The sequence below is a fragment of the Microchirus variegatus genome (assembly GCF_963457635.1).
Source record: "Microchirus variegatus genome assembly, chromosome: 17".
Classification (NCBI taxonomy): domain Eukaryota; kingdom Metazoa; phylum Chordata; class Actinopteri; order Pleuronectiformes; family Soleidae; genus Microchirus; species Microchirus variegatus.
The window spans coordinates 10,401,344-10,424,970 of record NC_139818.1 but is presented as its reverse complement, the minus strand read 5'-3'; the positions used below and the strand labels follow the sequence as shown (position 1 = coordinate 10,424,970).

Below are 23,627 nucleotides of genomic sequence, written 5' to 3'. Positions count from 1 at the left end.
ATCACAAGCAAACAGCACGAACCTTAAATTTAAACAAACATTATTTCCATTCCCTTTTCCCTCTCTGACTCGGTTCATTTATTTGTTATTATATCTGTGACGTGTACAACGTATTCTGCCTCTATTTTTTCACACTCAAGAGGCCCTAAGCAGCCACTTAGTTTGCTCTTATGCCTTGGTTCCAGCTGTGAGGTCACTGTAGAACAGTGCACATCACAACATCAAAATGGAAAAGTCAGTGGCTGGAGCAGGCTTTGTATCTACATGCCAAAATGAAGTAGAAGACAAAAGTAAAACCCAGGTATTATGTATTAGTGCAGATGGGACCTGGAGCCGATTATTTATTTATACATATATATATAAAGCAGAGGTGGAAATACTGAAATATTCTACTCAAGTAAAAGTATCACTTTTGATAACATTTTACAAGTAAAAAGTACCTTGTTTAAAAGTTCTTTCTTGTGTCGTGCAAAAGGTACAAGGGGACACAAATGTCACATGAATTGTTTTTCATTAAACGCAAACCTTTACAAATGAAAGTGCTGACAAAATAAAATATGTAAACACATCATGTCTCAGTCAAAATGGGTCAAAGGTCAAAAAGGCTTTAACTTTCTCCTTAATTAGTGCAAATTCACATCATTCAAGTACAAGTACACACAAAACCCTACTCAATTGCAATAACCCGAGTAAATGTAATTCATTACTTTCCACCTCTGATATAAAATGAACCATCATGCTTATTCTTTGCTGAATGAATAGATAGATAGATAGATAGATAGATAGATAGATAGATAGATAGATAGATAGATAGATAGATATGTAGCCCAGAATCGAGATTAAAATCAGTCGAAAAAGCAGCTGCTCTAATCTGTGTTAAGAGTTTTTATTCAGACTCGTGACTAAACGGGCGATCAGCTGCTGACTCGGCCGACCGCAAGAGGATGAGTGAGCGGAGCTGCTGTTTGGGACAGAGGGTTTGGAGAGGTGTGGACAGTATGAGCCTCCATGAGCAGTCTGAGCATTGCTCGTCTCGGACTTGCAGATTGAAGAGCACGCTTCCTCCACTTACAGACAAATGGCATCCAGAGGGCTATTTATTTTCAAACTATTTCCCCCCAAGAGAAGGAGAGGGCTGTGCATTCATATTTCACACTGAGCTGTTAAAATTTCAGAAATAACAAGTGTCGCATAAAAGGAAAGTTTATTTGCCAAACAGAGAGATGTTTTCTCCAAGATTATGGGATGTATGGATGGACTTACACCATTTAAAAAAAACAAAAATCATAATGTCTCTGGCTATATGAATATGACGGAGTATTTGAGCCAATCTGAAGCATTGTTATGAGAATAAAGTCATAATCTTTCAAGAATAAAGTCTTAATATTATGAGAATAAAGTCGCAATATTCAAGAATAAAGTTGTAATCTTTTGAGAATAAAGTCATAATATTATTGGAATAAAGTCGTAATCTTTCCAGAATAAAGTCGTAATCTTTCGAGAATAAAGTCGTAATATTATTGGAATAAAGTCGTAATATTATGAGAATAAAGTTAAAATATTATGAGAATAAAATTGTAATCATTCAAGAATAAAGTCGTAATATAATGAGAATAAAGTTGTAATAATATGAGAAAAAAAGTCGTAATATTATTGGAATACAGTCGTAATCTTTCAAGAATAAAGTTGTAATCTTTTGAGAATAAAGTTGTAATCTTTCCAGAATAAAGTCGTAATATTATTGGAATAAAGTTGTAATCTTTCGAGAATAAAGACTGAATCATTCAAGAAAAAAGTTGTAATCTTTCGAGAATAAAGTCATATTATTATTGGAATAAAGTCGTAATATTATGAGAATAAAGTTAAAATGTTATGAGAATAAAATTGTAATCATTCAAGAATAAAGTCGTAATATAATGAGAATAAAGTTGTAATAATATGAGAATAAAGTCGTAATATTATTGGAATACAGTCGTAATCTTTCAAGAATAAAGTTGTAATCTTTTGAGAACAAACGTGTAATATTATGAGAATAAAGTCTTAATATGAGAATGAAGTCGTAATCTTTCAAGAATAAAGTTGTAATCTTTTGAGAATAAAGTCGAAATATTTTGAGAATGAAGTCGTAATTATTATTCAAGAGTCAAGATGAAAAATTAGAAACATTTTTTAACTTACTTTTTGATTTGGGATTCAAGAAGTGATCAGCATCAGGACTTTGTTTTATTCTCGTAAAATTCTGACTTCATTATTTTTTTCTCTCTTCAGTTCGGTGGTAAAATGACTGATGCTGGTGCAAAGGCACAAATATGAGTAATCTGACTTCCTGTTGTTTCATCCATCTATTTCATCCATGAGCAGAGAGAACCTGTCACTGCAAAGCACCTCAAAGTGAATAAGACGGCCCACACCTCGCTCTGACTGACCCTGTCTGCTGCCTCAACATCAGTGCTGTTGTGATGGCAGATCATTTAGTGACCAAAGAGTTTGGAGCTGAGAGTAAAAAGTCTGAGCTCTGATCCAGCAGCTGCCTGACAGAACGGTGGCACTGAGTGTTACCTCAGACAGTCTGACAGCAGAATCATTTGTCTGCCTCATACCTGGAACTTGTTTTGACAGGAAAACAATCATGAAAAATGAAGCTTGTAGCTCCATCCAATGGTGACGCATAGATATTAGCAGCAGTATTGGCTCAAGTGATGCTGAAATTAATTGTTCAAATGTGTTTTTCTCTGTTTGAAATGTCCTTAAAACAAAAAAACATGTCACACAGCTGAGGTAAAATGCACAATACTGAATCCATCCATCCATTTTTTTTACCGCTTATAATCTCTATATAATAATAATTATTATTATTATATATATGTAATCTATATATAGAATAATCTAAAATCGTTCAGACCTATGTACGATGAAGCCATTCAACGACTGACTTTGAAATCTTTGGTTATGCTGATACTGGATAGTTATAAGTCCTTAATTGTGAGCAACATCATCACAACCGTGGTCAAATATTTAATATGATTTATGATGAGTACATGTGATAACTGAATTATATTTATTTGTGTATTTTTGACCTTGTTTCAGTTGAACTCTTTATGATCATAGGAAATGTGTTTAGATGTGTTTCCCCATCCTCGGCGGCAGTGGCAGAATAAGAGTCGACGCATCAAAAATATACCACACATTTAATTATTAAATATAATCTTATATTATTTTTATAATATATTTAGTCTGAACTCTGCACATTTTGAGCCTCTGTTTTAAAACCAGACTAAGCACTACTATTATGTGCTGGAAACTGACGTTATAATTGCAGTTCGATTGGTTGGTTGTTGAGACGTTGACTGGTTTTGATGTGATTTAAATTTTTTTTATTTTGTTTTGATCTTGGCAGCAGAGCGTAATTTACCATGGTAATAAACCGAGAAAGTAAAACCAACTCGTAAAAAAACAGGCCTTACCTTTCCAAAAATGCTTTTTGAACCATGCATACCATTGTGCATTGTAAATATATATATAAATGATGAAATGTATTGTCATTCATTTGAACATTTACATAAAAATACAGCATTGTGACCTGTCGTATACATTAACATACGCCCTTTATGTCACAAAAAACACTAAACATAATCCCATCAGCAAATCTATTTGCTATAGCAATTTTTTATTTTTTTTGTGTTAGGATGAACTGAACTGATGCTCTTCACATTTGCCTGTGCGCCATTTATATGTAAATTGTATAGTGAAAAGAAATTAGGGCGTAACAACCCTGCCAGAGTTTGTGGAGCATTCATGATCTGTTTGACTGCTTCTCTGCAGGGCTGCATTTATGCCCCACTAGTTTTTGGAAACCGCCCTAGGTGTGTGTGTCTGTGTGTGCATGTGTGTGTTGTGGTCAGTGTTAGGATTAACACCTTGTTGTATTGAAATCCTCTTTATTCCATCACCATCTTCACCAGTAGTTACTCACCCAACGGCAGATGATTTTTTTTCTTCCCCCCCCTCAAATAATTGCGTTGATGGGCTGCAGCTTTGAAGTCCATGTTGCCGGTTGGAGGCAGATTGATTCCTGCGAGCACATTTTCCATTACACTTTCATCTTTCCACCAGTCAAATTGAATTTTTATGACAGCAAAGATTTTACAAATAATGGTATCTGTTGACGACGACGACGGCGGCGGCAACCGCATCGGTGATGGTGGGGGTCGACGGTGGTGATGGTGGGGTTGGGAACATTCAGTAAGGCGGAGGATGAAATGTACAACACAATGAGGACTTAATTGATGCCATTATCATATGAACAGCACCAAAAGCAAAGAATCCAGTCAGACATTTCCACATTCACACTGAGGCCTGATTTATGCTGTCAATCTGCTCAGCCATTAAAGATATTAAGGCAACATGCGCTCACAAAGAAACACGTCGTCGTGTGTACCCCGGGAATCAGCTTTTATTATCTGATAAATAGAAAGACGCTGGATGCAGATACTTATCTGCACACTGCTGTGATGCTGTGTTTTCCATAGAGAGACAGTTCGCTCTTTTCAGCTAATGGATGTTTCATTCAGGCCTTTTAATGGGGATGTCACAGATTTTTTTAAATACATGCATTTGGACACGTTGAAGTGTGAATGTGCTGACAGTTAACACCGTGGACAAATTATACACAAGTCACAAACATCCTTTTGTGTGGCTTTGAATTGTCTGTGTTTGGTTCTGTGGGAAATCGAGCATTTCAATTGTATTGCAGATACAGTAAAATTGCAGTGAAATAAAAGAGCAGTTCTACTCTTCTTTGAATGGATGCTGCTCTATTGCCCCCCTGTGGTGACATCAGGAACATACAAACAACACATTGGTTGAAATTATTACTCATTATTGCCTTGATTATATGTCTGTATATAAAGGTGCATTATGTAATAAATCTAAAGCAACTGGCCATAAATTCCTTCTAATATGTCACAGAGATTTAGGAATAATGTTCATATAACAAACTGAACTCACCAACAACAACAGTACAGCTAAAATATTTGCATTAAAAAAAAAATCTTTTACAGACTGCAAATCATGTTTATGTTTTGAAATCATGTTTTGGCATGTGGCGCCACCTACTGCTGTTGACCAATCATTGCAGTCAGTAGAGTCTCAGCTGCCGAGCAACCACGGGTTGCCAGATACGTCAAAAAAACGAAACCTTAAAAGACCTCTGTATTTTGAATTTGAATGTAGTAACCGTTTTTGGTCACATTCTTACATATGGCACCTTTAATCAATTATAAGTCCTCTCACATTACCTACTTTTCTGCCTGCAGTTATGAAACGCCCCAAAAGCCCTGACCCGCTGGACAGCAGCCCTCCCCACAAGACTCAGGAGGTGCAGGAGGGGGAAGAAGAGGATGGGGACGAAGATGGAAGGAAAGTGGGGGCCGGGTACAGGGCCAAGCGGGAGCGACGTCACAGCACTGGTAGTGCCACCATGTGCCAGATTTGCAACATACAGCTCAACTCCAGTGCTCAGGCCCAGATTCACTACAGAGGGAAGACGCACCAGAGGAGGCTGCGGCGACTTGCAAAGGCTGTCAGTGCAGGTAGGAACACAGCGATATTCAATGAGAAGCCACACAGTGGTGCCTCACAGTAAGTGTACGTGTCCACTGGTGCAGGTTCAACTTCATACGCTCGATAGGAAAGCCACAGTGTGTGGTGTCTGAAAGATGATTGACAGGTGCATGCCTTCTACAACCAAAACACTGGCTGCACCTGCACAGGAGGAAGCCTTTCACTCATGGGCTCTCTGCTGCTGGTTTTTAAGCCAGACCATAATGGCAACCCGTTCAGAAACTTTCGCTTTTGTAACAAAATGGTTCACTGAACTACACTACCGTTCAAAAGTTTGGGGTCACCTATACAAAAAACTTACACTTTTATTCATCAAAAAGTTGCAAAATGAATAGAAAACATAGTCAAGACATTGACAAGATTGGAAATAATGATTTGTATTCAAAATAATAATTTTGCCCTTTCGTCGAAAGAAGCAGCAAAACTATTTTCAGATGTGCTAACATGATCGCACAAGGGTTTTCTAATCATTAGAGCTGCAACTAACGATTATTTTTGTAATCGATTAATCTGTCTATTATTTTCTCGATTAATCGTTTGGTCCATAAAGTGTCAGAAAATGTTAAAAAACGTTGATCAGCGTTTGTCAAACCTGGAAATTATGATGTTCTCGAATGTCTTTGTTTAGTCCACAAAACAAAATGATTCAGTTTTAATGATTTCTTTATGTGGAGCAAAGAAACCAAGAAAATATTCACATTTAAGATGCTAAAACAATCAGAAATCTGAAAAAAGCTTCAAACCGATTTTCGATTATCAAAAAAGTTGGCGATTAATTTAGTAATCGATTAATAATCGATTCATCGATTAATCGTTTCAGCTCTACTAATCATCCAATAGCCTTCTAACGTGATTAGTAATGACAATATACACATATATTACCACATTAACAATGTATAGAGTGTATTTCTGATTCATTTAATGTTATATTCATTGAAAAAAAAATGGGTTTTTTTCCTTAAAAAAAAAAAATATCCCGAAATCTCACACTTTTGAACGGTAGTGAATGTCTCTAATTAGGTTTTTGATGGGATCAGTCTGTTGCTACTTTTGTTTTATTTCGAAAAACCAGTAGTTTAGACTGAAGTCTAATTTGCATAAAGTAGCCTGGGTTTCAACTTCATGCAAATGAGCAATGGCCAATGAGACGCCACCATTATGTCAAAATGCAGCACTTCGCTAGCAGAATGCACTGAACAGCTGTTTACATAGACAGTGAATGGGGAGAGTGGAAATGACTGGACTGGTGTGGTGTGAAGTGTGTGGCCTTTTACTCCACAGCCATTTGGATAAATCCCAGACAGAAAATCAGATGTAATTAATCACTTTCATGATGGCTGCATGCGTTCCATTTTAGCTTTTCTTTTCCACAGAGCGTGTTGGTCCACCTGTCTCAGGCCTTCTTTAGACTGAAGCACAAATTGGATTTTTAAGCATATCCAGGACTGGATAGCTAAAAAACACATCTGACTTGAACTCCAATAACGTCAATTGGAGGCGTCAATACAGTGGAAGACAATAGCCGTGGCTCCACATAACCATTTTGGAACAGAAACATATATTATATTGTTTTTCCTTCCCTGTAACTATAGAAACCCATGTGGAAGATCAGAATAGACACATGCAGATCAGATCTGATCACTTACAATATATAATCTGAACAGGTGGTCAGATCTGATTCTGATCGTATACATATCCAAATATGTAATAAGGCCTCACTGTCCAGAATTACATGAACTGCAGCATTGTTTATGTGATCAGTAACACTTACATTTGGCAGCTGTGTAAAGAGCCTATTTGCAGTCATTGATGTTTGTCATCTCAATTGTGCTGTGACACATTAAAAATATGTGTTGATGTTACATTTCTCTTGAATCCTGACAACAACACTTGATAGATATTTGACATTTGCTCACTACACTTAAAACAGCTCCAGCTTAATGACTAACCCTGAACAAAACCAGCATGTGAAGTTCAACACATTGATACTGACAGATGGGCTGCTGCTTGTCAGCGGTAGTTTTTATTGAATCATCCAAAGTATTTATGTTGAAGTAGTACTTATTTGTCCATTCATCAAACGTGTGACAGAAACACATACTTTGTTGGCGTACGTCATTAGATTTTACAAAGCTACTTGGGACAAAAAAGGCTGCAAGACACTTTTAGCTGCAGGAAAAGCTACTGTTTTCTTTTGGAGTCGCAGAACTCATGGGAGCCAGTGGGGACACAAGGAAAACAGATTTGATCCCCTTGACAAAAGCCTTACCTACTTTTAAATCTGCTCCTGCTTAACCATGTAACTAAGTTATCTAACGAGTATAGGTTTAGCACTTTATTTCAGCGGGATCAATAAAGTCTTTTCAGTCTGGAAAATAAACTTTATGAAGTGCTTTCTATCAGCATTTATGAGTCGTAGGGGCAATGGGAGCTGGTAGGTTTGTTTCTGAGGTAAATCCAAGTGAAGGACCAGTCGCAAAATAATACATTTGAACTTACTGATGGAGACAGCAGTGGATGAAATGGAAAATGAGTGATTTTCTCAATGGAATCTGGTGTTCAGAGTTTACAGACTCCACTTCCTGTCACTTCTATTGGTGATATATACAGAGTTGAATAATATTGTGGAAATAAGCAGGCATAAAATAAGTTGTTCTCGATACAGGGAGTGCTCACGTTGCTAACTGTGAGTCTTTACCTCCTACAACCACACTTAAAAACTTTCGTTTTAAGGCACCATCCGATGACAAATGAACTGTGGACTTCATCATTTTCTGAAATTGTCTTCAAACACTCACAACTTCAGGTCACAAGCTCTACACACTGTGAACACACACGGCCTCATTGACCAGACAACGATACACCTACCGCCGGTGTTTGTTCATGGTGACGTGTTTTCTCTGTGTCGCTATCTCGTCGTCCACATACGCAAACTCACACATAATACGTTTATTCCACACAAGTCCCTCGCAGTTTCCAGGCATTTTCTGCACACCTGTTTGGCCGCAGGTTCATTAATCACCCTCACTCTCCACCACCTGTCACTACTCCGCCACGCTGACCAGCTTGATCAGTCACAACGGAGAGATAATGCCTCTAATTGACGACCGGCCAATTAGATGGCACTGTTTAATGCTGATTAATGAGCCTGTCGCTCTCTGTAAGCAAACCACACATATTTAGCTTTACCAACACACTGCATGGAATTCGGTCAACACCGTGTCCACTGTTTCTGATTTCAACATAATGTTTGTTATCATCAGAATGTTGTTGACTTTTTCGCTGTCAGATAATGGCCTTTGCAGATCATCGCTCATGCTTAGTTATTGGCATATTTGTGTTCTTTTTTTTTTTTTTTTTTTTTATATTCATTCATTCATTCACATATATTTAATTAATTGTAAATATTTCACTAAACCTAAATAACCATGCATTTTTGTTTATGTTTGGCAGTTGCAAATGTCAGCTAATAAAACGTAATGTTTATTTAATGTCGGGTATACCTAATCTTAAGACTTTTTTATGTAGTGTAACACTTACAGGGTCAGTATACATGCCCTCGTGCACACATCAGCATTGTATTAACATAATCTGGAACATTTATTCAATCTGTAATTCAACACTTTTGTAAGATTACAATGTAGGGAGTTGTGTGTTCTATGAAAGCATAGCTGGCCACTTTGCAAATGGCAATTGTCCATTTTACACAGGCAGTAAAAGCTCTGGTCACGTGAATTTCAAGGGCAATTTCAGATGCTTCAAGAGCACAAACACATATTTGCTTAAAGCCTGTAAACAAACAAGAGGGGGAGTTACTATATTAGAGAGTTTCATTAACAGTTTATTCTGATCGAAAATGTCACAGTGGAGGAAAGGAAGAAGAGCCAAGTGGATTATGGTGACTGTGAGTGTAAACCAGACTATTAATACACGTCCCCTTCACACAGCTGAGCTAACACTGTTTATTTATCTTCATGAAATGAACAGTCAAATGAAAAGTGGGTGCTCCTGACTGTGGACCCTTTTGTGGGGGGGGGGAAGAATAGAGAAAAGCACTTACCATTTCTGAACCACAGTAGTTTCTGTTCTGGGGTTGTGCTTTTTTTCCATTATTGGTTCAATGTGTGACATTTCTGTTTAATCTATGAAGGTGGCATTAGATAAGGTGACATTCTGCTTCAATTCATGATACAAGCCTTCCTCAGACGTGCACTTTAACATGGCTCTCTTATGTTTGCACTTTGGTTACGCTTAAAGTGATGGTCTCTGTACAGCGTGGTCGTACAAAACACTCACCTAATAAAAAAAAACCGGTGCACTCTAAAGTGTGCAACATCTCAAGAATATGTTTGCCACTTTATCTCACCATTACACAGCCTTTTTTCTGAAAACTGAAGCTGCTTACACTCCTCCAACAAAGTCCAAAGAGAAAATCATTGTTTCTCGCTCATTGGGACACAGGAGCTGCTGCACCTCCTCATTTAGTCACTTTGGGGCACTGAGGCGAATCCAATGGATTTTCAAACACCAAAATCACATAATAATACATTAAAACTTACTTACGAGAGGCAGTAGTGGATCAACTACTCCTGTGTGCTTGGATGTAAAATCGTAGATTTTCGTTATGGACTTTGGTGCAGGGAGTGAGCAGTTTACAAAGCAACAGTTAAAGCCACTGATTAAATCAAAGACTGTACCATGAGTGTTTGCATACTTGTGCCATGTTTCCACTACATGGTCCCTCCCCTTTTTTTTGCTTTTCCATTATTGATAGTCCTTTTTTAAAGTACTTACTCTGATGAGGTTCCAAGTGAGCTGCACTCATACTATACATGACATTGTCAGACTGCCAGCCACTGATTGGTCAGAGTGTCGTCACTGGAAGAGTCGTGAACATGAAGTCCGACACAAGAATCAAACCGAACAATGCCGAACTGAGTTAAAAATCCTGGGAAAAAAAAGGAATCTCCAGCATTTATCAATGAAATGTCTAAAATCTCAATATTTAACAGAGGAGTTTGGTTCATTTCGCGACAGCACTGCAGAAAGCCTGCGATTGCAAGCGGCGAGTGGCTTCACAAACCGCTGTATTTCGATTCAGTGACTGTGTTCGGAGTCTGTGCTCCGGTCATGCAGGAAATACTGAATGAATCTTTTTTCTTAAACTGATTCTAATGATTCAGTACATCGAAAACAACTGCTTTACAAGTCACTACTCAGAAATGATGTCACGGCAGTTTCATGCAGCCGTGCTGTGATGACTCCGGCCAGGTACTATAGCAATGGAAAACCAACCAAACCGTGTATAGTCGAGCTGTGCAGTGCCGAAGCGAGGCGTGCTGGGACCATGTAGTGGAAAAGCGGCATTAAAGTTGAGTCTGTTTGGTGCACAGTAGTTTGTTCACACAGCATGAATCAGATAGGTTTGTAACAACTTTCCAATTAATATTTCCAAGGGAAACACCAAAGTAAGGGGAAATTAAGTATTTCCCCCTGGAACAAACATTCCCCTCACTAATGTAATGTCTTAAAAGTTCTCATTGGAGCTTCATTATAGAATGTCCTCGCTTTATGCTTTTTTAGATGGTAGAAGTCTTTGTCCTGTATGCCAACACACAGGAGAAACATTGTAGTTTTATCCTCCGAGGCCTCATTTTATACACTTTTTTTAAACATTTTTACATCGGCATTACAGTCTGAAGGCATCCAGGAAAAGGTGTACGCTGGAAACAGAGACGCAGGGACAGAATAAAAGTAGGGTGATGGCGTCTTGTTGGCTATTGTCACTCTGCTGATGCATTTGACGGCAAAACCCATCAAGACTCGAAGCTGTTATTTTTATGCAGACACATTTTGTGTTCCCAAACAGCTGTGTCATCTAAACAGGTCACAACTTTCCCAGTGAGCTGTACCTGGATTTTAGACTTGTATAAAACCCAAAGAAATTTAGTTTTCCAGTGAGTGCACTGAGGTTGTGTCATTATCCTGCATGTGAAACAGGGTCACATGGTTGAACAGTCACTGAATATATTTGCGTCCTTGGAAAAAAACATCTTGCTAAAATATGGATAAAATGTATAAAAGGTGCATCTATTTAGGAAGTTATGTGATTATATCAGTGTGATCAGTGGACTTATATTCTGGGTGTGTAGGCTCGGCTTTGTAATAAATAATTCCACCTCTCTCTTTCCATCTTCCCTCACATTGAGCTTTACATAAGTATCTCGGTATGTCGTGTACACACTGACGGGTCTACGTGTGTTGATGTACGTACAGCCAGTGTTTGGTGGGTTTGTCCACAGCCAGATCAGCGTTGCGCTCGAGGCCGTACGTCTCCCTGCTCTTTCATTTTGAATTCAGCAGCCCCGAAATCAAGTGTAAAACTGTCAGGACTGGTCAGCGTTGTGTTTTTACACCACACTTATTCGAGTGGACATGGAGTCAGAGAGAAGAGCACGCGGGGTCGACACTCGCTGTGTGTGCGTTCTTGTATGTGTCGTTTTGTGAGGACCAAGCAAAACGTAGAAACCATTGGGAGTGAGGACGTTTTGGAATTAGGGTTAGGATAAGGGTTTGGTGTTTATTTGTGATGGTTAAAGGTGCATTATGTAATAAATCTAAAGCAACTGGCCATAAAATCCTCCTAATATGTCACAGAGACTCAGGAATAATGTTCATATAGCAAACCGAACTCACCAACAACAACAGTACAGCCAAAATATTTGCATTAAAAAAAACAATTTGCAGATTGCAAATCATGTTTATGTTTTGAAATCATGTTTTGGCATGTGGCGCCACCTACCGCCGCCTACCGGTCATTGCATTCAGTAGAGTCTCAGCTGCCGAGCAACCACGGGTTGCCAGTTACGTCAGAAAACGAAACTTTAAAGACCTCGGTATTTTGAATTTGAATGTAGTAACCGTTTTTGGCCACATTCTTACATATGGCACCAGGTTGGGGTAAGTGTATAGGGGATGCATCAATGTGTCCTCAGTGAAGACGCTTGTGGACACTTGTGTGACATTCAAGACCTGGTTTTCAGAGTACAGACTGAGATATTTGTTGTTATTTGAAGTGATTACAGTGACTGTGTGGTGAATAATGATGCAGACCTGCTCTCCTCAGTGGTGCACACAAGTGCCTCTGTGTCCACTTTTTACACATTTGCAACAATGCCTGGATTGGGTGCGGTTTGAACATCCAGTTAAAATCTAAATTGCCCAAAAAAAAGCAGTCACTTTTGATGCAGATGTATCATGTAAATGTACACGTAAATATAAGGAATACAAACCCTGTAAAGTAAAATGTGTAATGCAGCTGTACATAAATACTATGTTAATATCAAAACGTCCTTCACTTAAAAAACACCATATTTAACAGTATTGCTGTTATACTCTCGGGCTTTAAACGAAGAATGATCCTTTACGGTTCAAAATGTATAAGCATTATATTTCATGGTCATTGTCAAGCTTCGTATATCACATACAAGGCTTTATGTAGCTTTATGAGTGAGTAAGTGAGCTGGAAACGACCTCCAGTAACACACAACAGACCCAGTTTTCTTGTGAACAAATAAACATTTCATATATGATTTCTATAATTATATATAATTTAAGATGTATCATTTCAAAGTCTTTATTACCTTGTGCTGCCTGAATGACTCGGTATTTCTGCTGAAAGTAATTTCCCCCCCACTTGCGATGTAACCGTCTCATTTTTGAGAGCACATCACAAGACAAATATGAAAAATTAATGTGGCTAGACATAAACATATTTTACGCAGAAAAATAATAGAGACATTATCGGTTTTGTGGTGTCATAATAGACACGTGCGTGAAGAAGGCAAGGCAGTGAGGTCTTTTAAATGAGTAAATAAGTAAAGATAAATAAGTTCACACAATTCTGATTAAGCCCATCAGCTCGTAATGCCTCTCTTGTTTTTCTCAGTATACTGTATATAGATATTGTGTCATCTGGTGATGTTGTTTTATGCCAAGACAAATGGAGACAACAGAAACAGTGTGCTAGTTAAAGGGCCAATTTATAATATTAATTAATAATAATAATAATAATTTTATGTGTTATTCGATCATCAGACACTGGATCTGAGAAACATGTCTCATTACCACAACAACGGAGAAAAAGCTCTTCACTGTGTTTCAGTCAAGTTTTACGAGTAAAATAAGAAAAACTGGTCAAATTTAATCCGACTCCGAATGTGAATTAAACAAACACAGGCAGCATCATTATGATTTTTTTAAAGTTTATTCTTCATTTGACCAAGTGGGAAAAAGTTGGTGAAACAGCCCTTTAAGTGAATGTTACTGCTCAGCTCATTTAGCAGGTTGACCGAATAAATGCTTCTTTTTTACCTCCCGTAAAGGAACTATTGAGCGTTTTAAAGAAAGTGGTTAATTAAAATGAATTGTGAAGATTGTGGCACTCGTGTTTTTTCCCTTAAACCTAAGTGTTTCATACCTTGTACAGTGTTGTGACATTAAAGGACGCTGAAGAATGTAACCCACTGTATTCTCTGATGAATGGAGGTTTGTTTTAAAATAAAACCCTGTCGTGCACAGTGTCGCTAATATTAGTTGATTCTGACAATAAAAAGCAGTTAAGGTCACCTTCTTCATGACATAATTAATTTGACAGACGGCTCTAAAGATGATGCAGGTGTACGACTTCTGAGAGGACCAAAAAAAATCATAATCTGATATTCTTTTTAAGGAACAGTTTATTATCTATTAGCCAGTTTTGTAGAGTGTAAAAAAAAAATATTCTGTAAAGCTGACTGAATTTGTACACGCGTGTAAGAATAATTGTTCACCACTGAAATAACCTCGCAGGCAATTATCACAAACACTGAACAGCACTTTGAATCACAACAACATCCAAGCCCAACATACAAGGTGTTACCGCGTGTCATTTTGATGGCGGATTCAAAGCTTTTAAACGTTCTTGCCGCTTTTTAAAATTCCCTTTTGCCCTTAAACCTCCGCGATGTTGATAACTCGGGTGAGGAAAACACAGCTGGCAGCTGCGTTTTAAGCAGAAATGTAAGCAGAATGGAAACGGACTGATAAATGGTGCCTATTGTTGTCATGACAGGAAGGAAATTACATCTGAGTGTCCTTAAGGGAGCAGGCAGGTGTGAACCCTGAATTGAAAACAGTGCTGGAAAGAAGGAGGAGAAGTGGGAGATGTGGGATGTTCATGTTGTTAATAGCCAGCACTTTGCCTGCTTTCTCTCTCTCTCTCTCTGTCGCTCTCAGTGTCACTCTTTCTCCCTCATTCTCTCACACACTCTCCTACATACACACATACTTGCTCTTCAGACTCTCTCAGCCTCTTTCCCCCTCTCCTCTCTTTTCCTCTCCTCTTCTTTTCTCTCGTGCGTCTCGTTCGTGGAGGGGGGAGCAGCGGCGGCGCGATCGGCGGAGCATAAGGCTTTTGATCGAGGCGCATATGTGTCATTCTTCAGCTGCAGCAGTTTGGATCGCGGCCAGCATGTGTCACTGACTGAGAGAGGGCGACCGCTTCATCCCTCACTTGCAGAGTCAAAGTGGTGGAAAGACAGATACGGTGAAGAAGCGAGGGGGGGAGATGATGTGCGAGGCGTCACTTTGTTGGTTTTTGTCAAACTTCTCTGATGGGAGATAAACTGGCAGGAGGAGACTAAGTCCAACACAGACGACAGCTGCAAGCAGAGGGATCACAAACACGTGGAGATGCTCTTCGGTGAGACTCTGGAGCTGCTGTTTTATTATGTTTTATTCATCTTGAGACGTAATGTTTTGTGTGTGTGTGTGTGATGCTCTGTGTGCGTTGATGTGTGCTGTGTGACTTCATATCATTGCTCAAGGGCAGACAACCATCTGTCCTCTCTTTTCACTTCCTCTGCATCCCAAAATGTGTCCGCGGCCCTGTTTGTTTTTCTAATTGACCCCGTTTGATGAAGCCAAGTGTGGAGTTCGTATCAATGCAACGCTGTCCCGTCCCATTTAGTCCCAGATGTGTCAGGCCCCCATTTTTAATGCCCCTCAAGAACAGCGCGGATATCATTGTGTAGATTGCCCACAATTATGTCTCTGCCTCCCGAGGGAAATACGGCCAGATTAGCTTCTATAATTGGAGCCTGTTAAAAGCAGTGCTGTGATGTTTAGTGTGTGGGTTAGGGTGTGTGTGCGTGTGTGTGTGTGGTGCTGAATGTATTTAGGGTTTTTAACTTACAAAACCACCATGTAGTAAAAAAAAAAAAAAAAAAAAAATCCCATATGTATATATGTGGAATGGAAACGATAATCAACATAAATTGTATGTGGATTAAATGTGAGATTTTCGTACTTCTGATCTTCTTTTGAAAACCATCTTTGGCCCCTCTGCGGTTGCACTAAGCCATTTTTTATTGTTTTCTGAAATTTACATGAAGCACAAAAAAGGAAAATGTATAGAATAGAATAATTGTTGGTGAATTTAATCCTTGCCAGAAAGTGTCATGTCTGTATGTTCTAGATTTAAAGATTTGAAACAGGCCACTGTATGTGCTATATGCATTTTGTGAGAGGCTTATGGACACACACTCACACACACACACAGTGTACGATGTGAGCCTGGATAGAAACCCTAAGAAGAGTCCGTGCAGCAGCTGCGGATGCTTCTTTCTTTAAACGGCAGATTAAGGAGATCAAAGGAAATCAGTTGGAGAGGAGATAAGTGGAGAGTTTTGCCTGGTGGCCATGCTGCAGATGTCCTCACCCCTCCGCCCCTCGCCAAGAACACTATGCTGAAGCTGCCACGACAGACTACACACACACCATCATCCTCCAGTCAGTATCGTAGGAGATGTGACACTGAAAAATTCCTTATTCCTAAAAAAAATAAAAAATAAAATCCTCTGTCTGGCCTTTTTTAAAGAAGTCGAATAGAATAACACGAAAAGCAGGAGGCAGAAGGAATTAGTCTACTTCAGCAAATTGGCTAAAATCATCAATCAATAGATCACAAAAGGAGAACAATAGTGTAACACACACACCGGGGGCTCTGTCTCCATGTATTATGCCTCGTGCAGCACAGTCATTGATGCAAAATAGCAGTCGCCTCACCTACAGCACGACACGGTGACTGGTTTTGGTAATTACGCGATCCGAGGTACGGCGAACAATTGGCCCACCTCGGTTGGAAATTAACTGCGTTCAGTGGCGTGAGACTGCCACAGTTGCGACTGCCACATCGACGCCACAGCGGGGGCCGGCTGGAGAACATATTTGTGTAGCTCTCATTACAAAAGAGAGAGGGAGAGAGAGATAATGTGATGAAACGTAAATAAGCATGTGATAAGCCAGGTAATGCAACACAGGGTCCTAAAAGCATGAAAGGAGAGTTAATTAGATTTTTAAAAGGGGGGGGGGGGGAACCCTAATAATACCAAGAGAACAGGACAAAAAAATGGCTCAAAAATAATGAATAACCATTTTATCAAGATTTAAAACGTAAAAAGAATTTCCAACACAAAATTAATATATCCAGATCTGGCAGAATAATATATTCCAAAGCTGTGCATGCGTGTGCGTGTGCATTATCTTGTCTGTATTTGGCTTGTAATGGGTTGTAATAGTGTTTAATATGTTCACATAATTTTGTGACACAGACTGAGAGTTGTTATAGCAGAATTAATTAACTATTAACTATGTCCTGTTTGTGTTCCTGCAAAGCTCTGCGTTGTATTGTCATAAACATAAAATCCTGAAATGCAAATTACCACACACACACACACACACACACACACACACACACACACACACACACACACACACACACACACACACACACACACACACACACACACACACACAGCAACTATTTACTATATATCGGAGGTTGGAAAAACCAGAGAATTACTTTCATTTGCCACAAATGATAGTTGTCTGGTCAGCCTAAAATAACAGTCTGCAGGTCACAAATGACCTCAATGATCGTTGTTTCCTGTTTTGTTTGTCTTTCGGGAAAATCTCATTTTACCATGTACCTGCCACAAATCTTCCATTTCTAAAATAAATAAATAAATAATGCAACACATTTCCTGATGTTATCCAAAATGGTTTCATATTTTTGTGAACACACAAGTCTAATATTTACAACAGACCTTTTCACAGCATCTCAGTGAATACGAAATGCCAGCCCAACCCGATGTGACGCGAAGTGCCATTTTGAATCGAATATAGTATTTTGACCAGAGCGATTATGTTGGTGTTTTGAATTCAGAGGATTCCCGGCTCCGCTAGTCTACATGCTGATGTGTCCTTGGGCAAGAAGGAAACTTGTAGTGTAAAGCAGCTTTGAGTGGTAAAAATGTATGCTGCTATATAAATACAAACCATTAAAGGGGTCATATTATACCCTATATCTCCAAGTTAAACTAGTTCCCTGGTGTCCTAATGAACATGTCTGTGACAGGCTTTGGTCTAAATACCATAAGGATGAAGCACCACAGCAATTAAATCACCCTGTCAAAACAGCCCTGTTCAGAACGCTCAGCTTCGTAGTATCTCTTTAGGTCCACCTTAAAAAAAAATTAAAAAAAACTTAAGGGATAGGAAATATAATCAGCCACAGAGGCTAGGAAAAGTGATCATTTGCAGGCTCTAGCAGTCACATTACCATCATATATAACATGTATCCACTGGACAGATAAATCCTCTGAGGCTGGAAATTTGTGTAGGACTCTGTGCTGCACTGTGGAGCCAAGAATAGAACTTTTCACGTACTTGGCAGACTTCCAATTTTCGGATACAGTTTTATGTGTTTTATCTCCTGTACCTTGACTGAGGAGGACCACAAAAACATGAATGAGTCATCTTTTGTCACACTTTGGAGACTGCCTGTATAATATGTCACCTTTTACATTTATCATATTTGGAAGAGCAGGGTTGGGCCTGACTCACAGCTCATCCACTAAAACATCTTCTCCTGTGACCAAACACCTATTGATCCCTTTGTCCCCGTACATTATGTGCCTTAATATCTATTTGACTCGAAATAGGACCATCATTTACAAAGTAGACATCATGATGTATTAAAGAAGACCTGAAACTGGTGATAGAGACCATAAATTCCTCCCCAGCAAAATGTTTATAAAGTGCCTTCTGATGGCCATTTACTACATGCATACTTTTCTCATTTATCCGATATTCTGAAAAACCATTTTGCGTTTCCACCTAAAATTACCTGAAAATTACCTTACCCCAAACTTTCACCCAAAGAAGTACCAACTCGCCACTAAGGACTTTTCAGATTACTATGAAGTCTCGAGGGTTGGGGTTGTGTGCTAAAGGTGTAACACGTTTTTTACAAGACCTAAAAAAGAAGGCGAAGAAAGAAAAATATAGCGCAATAGTGAAGGGACGAGGTCCAGACTCTCTTGAGCATATTTTCTGAGGATGAGGTTCAGTGGGACTTTGAGTTGGAGATAGTTTCTTATATCACTCCCTCTTATAAATACATTTTCCAGAACTCTGAGATTTCCCCAAGTAAATAAGTTCCTGGTAATAAAAGTTCCTGGAAATGTTGGTGGAAAGGGGGCTTATTTTACCATTGGGCCTGACTACAAATCCTCTCCCTGTGGAGCCATGTCAGATAAGAATTACATTAAAGTTCATAGAACGGTTAAAGTATGATTACTGTAAGTTTTTAAGTAACCCATCTATTTAGGAAAGAACAAATCACTTTTACTTAAAACAATGTAAAGTAGTAGCTATGAGACGGTAACACCTGGTTTGCTGGACCCTTGTTTTTTTGTGCTGAGGACAAAGTAGGCGAGACCTCTATTTTCAATAAGAGCAGTGTGGGCCTGAATAAAGACTTTCCGAGACTCAGACGCTTTGCACACTCATCCAGTGTAAGCCAGCCCTTAGTTATGCACTGTGGAGTTGGAAATACTTTCATTTCATGTTATTGAAAATGTTTTGTTTTTTTAAATGTTTCCAGAGCCAGAAGTTAATGAATCAGTTTAATGGATCCATTAATTTTACGTCAGGGGCTCATATTCACTATCCACCAGTGTTAATGAGTCATTATTTTAATCACGGGGTAATGAATATGGCACAGTATGATTTTAATTGCAATTCGTATAGTGCAGGTTATCTCGGAGCAAATTAAATTAGTCTGCTGTATTTTGACTCAGAGAGTCGGTGAGAGAGCACTTTATTTGCGTCACGGCAGTTTTGACGCACTTCAGTTGAGAGTCAAGTTTAAACATCATGACGTGTTGACTTCATTCCACAACTTTTTTTTTTTTTACCAACCCTTTGAGAGAATGAACCATACCTGTCTATAAGTGACAACATTTGCTAATTAAGCACTTTTAGGAACACTGATGCTGAGCAGAGCTATTAGAAGATGGCAGGTTACCACAACACCAGTGACAATACTTTTTCCCTACACTCTTAGAAATAAAAGTGCTAAGTAGAACCATATTCTTAGGTTCTAAGATTAAGATTAGATAAGATTAAGAACCCTTTAAGTCCCGCAAGGGGAAATTCAATTCTGCAGTGAGTTAGAGAACACACACAGCACACAGTGAGGTGTAGAACATGTAACCCAGCGCAGTGAGCTGCCATGCCAGTGAGCGGCGCTCGGGGAGCAGTGAGGGGGTTAGGTGCCTTGCTCAACAGCACTTCAGCTGCAGACTGGTCGGGGATTGAACCGGCTACCTTCCGGTCTCGAGCTCGAAGCCCTAACCATTAAGCCACAGCTGCTGGTTCTTTGGCTTGTCCTCATATAGGAGAACCATTTTCCAAGAACCCTTTTAAAACCTTTTATTCAGGAAAGGGGTTTTAAAGGGTTCTCTGGATCAAAATGGTTCTTACTGGAACCATTAGTGTTACCAAGAATCCTTGAAAAACCCTTTCCTGAAGAAAAGGCTTTTCAGAAGCAAATGGTTCCAGGTAGAACATCAGCCCTTGTAGAAGGACCCTTTTGGAACCTTTATTTCTAAGAGTGTAGTGTCCCAACTGGCAGTCAGTTGAGCTATGGTTATATTGACTATGCCATTCAATTGGACTACTGCCTGTGAGTACTTTTGTGAGTATTAGGTGGTTTCTGATTTAGCTGAGGGCTAGTTGTTAGCATGTCAAGTATTCCTACCATCCATTAAGTCAGTGGTTCCTAAACTTTTTTTTCGTTGAAGCCCCCAACCCAAACCCAAGTACAAATGTTTATCTGCAAAGATAAACAGCAGTTGTAGGGTTTTGTTACTATTCTCAGTGTATTATGGATAAAAACTGTGTTGTTCTTCCACAAAATTAAAACCAAGATAACTCTTTTTTTTCCCTTTTTTTTTTTTTTTTTGATACCAGTGAATCTTTTTTAAAGGTGGACCAAGAAAGTTTTAATTCAATATGTGATCTCTGGTGCTCCTCCTGCCCAGTTTGGAAACGAAACGATGGCATTAAGTGTTAGAGTCAAAAAAATAGGACTGGGTTCATCTTATTCTTCTGTGTACCAGCATCTATTAATTCCAGGTCACAGTGGTGGGAATTGTAGCACATGTCCAGGCAGCTTGAGTTTGTCTCCAGTACAACTAAAGGTATACATGCAGTAGCTCAACTCCCTATTGTATTGTCTGGGTGTGAAATTTGATTTAGGTAAATTCCAGTTGCACTAACATGTTTTTTACACTTATTATTTTTTTTTTCTCATTTCACATAATGGTCCTGGGTGTCTCAGGCTGGTTCCCCTGTGCAAGCAGCACTGAATATTATGTCAGTACCATAACCACACACACACAAGCACACACAAACACACAACTGAATTGTCCCTTTAAGGTGTTTAATCGGCATACATGTATACTCAAGGGTGAAATGACTAACCCCTATGCAGTAATTTTAGTGATCTTTTTTAAAAATCCTGGCATAGTGCTCAATATTAATAATTTCATCTATAGGATTGTCTAAACAATCAATTGAAAGAGAGACTGAAGTAAAATATGCAAAATAGTGAAGGCAATAGTAGTGCTGTTGTTTTCTTCTTACATTGACTCCTTTTTTTCAGCATGTTTGGACATCACAATCATACACAGGTGATAAAGTAAATAAATAAATAAAAAACACCCCAAGGCACTGGCAGTTGAAATGGTGTTCATCACCTTTTACTTAGCAGCCCAACATACCCACTTTTTAGTGATTTTAGTGTAAAATGTGTCCCTGGCAATAAATACCAGACTGAGAATGTACTGGAGGCTGCCTATCAGTGAAAACATGGCTGCCAGTGGGAACGCAAAGAAAATCTTGAGTTTTGCCATTTTAGCAAAGGACCCAAATAATAAAATCTAAGGCCGCTTAAAAATTTGAGAATATGTTTGTTGTCTTTTGCAACTGGCAGCTAAATTTTGTGCATCGTCCATACAGAAAATCTGTGTTTTTGGTTAGTTCGTGTCACTTGGATGCATCCTAATCAAGAATTTTGCTGACATTTTCCAGGCTGCTTCTCAGTGGAGCCATGTGAGTCAGTGTTTCATACAACTATGCTTCAAAAAACTCAACTTAAAATGTGCTTTGTGTCCCATAATTGAGCTTCAAAACCTCAGAAGTTTGGAACTTGTGCAATGAAATCATTTCGGAGTTCATGTCCTGTGTCAAAATCAGGGCAAAAAGTGTCCCTAGTTTATCTGAGCTGTATGGTCAATGACTTCAACTACATTAGGCCATTTTAATGATTTAGACACATGCCATGGATTTGTGTCATATTTTGGATTTGCCAAGAGCTCACGCAGCCTTAAGATATCAGATGACCGTGGATCTGCTGCAGTCCAGCATCAGAATATTCTGAACCAGGCCTGTGAGAAGCTGATCTCATGGCTATGTGGAGGCCACATGGATCCTCAGAGAGGAGAGTAAAGACTTATTTAATGCGTTAGAGATTACATCACCTGCTCTGGGGACTTTATGATTAAACTAAAATCAGATTTGTTTTTTATAGTTTTAAAAAAAAAAATAACCCTTTGAATCAGGACTGTTAGAAACATATTAGAGAAGATATTTCAAAGTAGATGTATAAATGATTATCTGACTATCGGAGAAACACAGGGAAAGATAAGGACAAGGCAAACTGATTAAACCTGTTTTTAATCTTCTTCTCTTATTTGACCACTTCATACAGTACCTTCCCTCACTGTTGACAATCCGTCCGTCACTGCAGAGCTCAGTCAACTGGCCCATTATGCCCCATGATGTGATTTCCAACAGAGCAAGAAGCTATTAACATGCGTCAAAGAGGCTAAAATGAGACGGTGCAGCCTTCCAAATACCTGGGGATGCAAATCGAAGTTGACAAGATTTGAAGTTATGTAGGAGAGCGATAACTGTATTCTCTCATAACCCAAGGGATCTTTTTCACCAACGTCAACCTGATCTGACTCCAAGAATTTGTAGAAACACCATGTCACCATGCATTGACATTTCACAAGTGATGGCTTGATATTAACACACACATTTGCAAGGTCACCATTGTGTCATGTTTATGAGGTTAAAGCAAGGATTTATATCATTCTAATGTGAGCAGTAATAAGTGACATGAGGAATATTTTTTTAATATGATTTAATATTTACTCCTTGACCGTTGGGCCATTTGTGTTTATTTTGTCTCCTTCCCTTCAGCTTCAGGCTTGTTACTCTTGTTAAAATCCCCTTAGTAGAGGGAAAAAACAGTTACCACTGAGCTAATGGCTGATGAATCTTTGGACATTTGAATTGCCTCTTTTACTGGTATTACCCGTGTAGATATTTTTGTGTAAATATAGAGAGTTATGATGTCACACACCTTCACTGTGTAGTTACTGAGTCTCATGTTGGTCTGCCTAAACAGGATTTTCCATATTTAGTCTTAAATAAACATGATGTGTTTAGCAGGATACCAGACTTTTATAGAGTCAGAGATGTTTCTGAGTTTTAGTTTACACAACTGAATGCTTTAGAACCCTATATAATATATACGACATAGAATTGAT

At 38.8% G+C, this 23,627-nt stretch overlaps 1 protein-coding gene across 1 annotated transcript in view; it reads left to right on the top strand.

Moving 5' to 3' along the window:
• Nucleotides 1-5,317: 5,317 nt before the first annotated feature.
• LOC310938902 (zinc finger protein 385C-like) overlaps nucleotides 5,318-23,627 on the top strand; it is a gene marked incomplete at both ends in the record, with an annotated part of 42,105 nt that continues 23,795 nt past the window's right edge. The window contains one exon of the mRNA XM_083903530.1: nucleotides 5,318-5,591. Coding sequence (XP_083759656.1) covers nucleotides 5,318-5,591 — 274 coding nt within the window. The remainder of the gene's footprint in view (nucleotides 5,592-23,627) is intronic.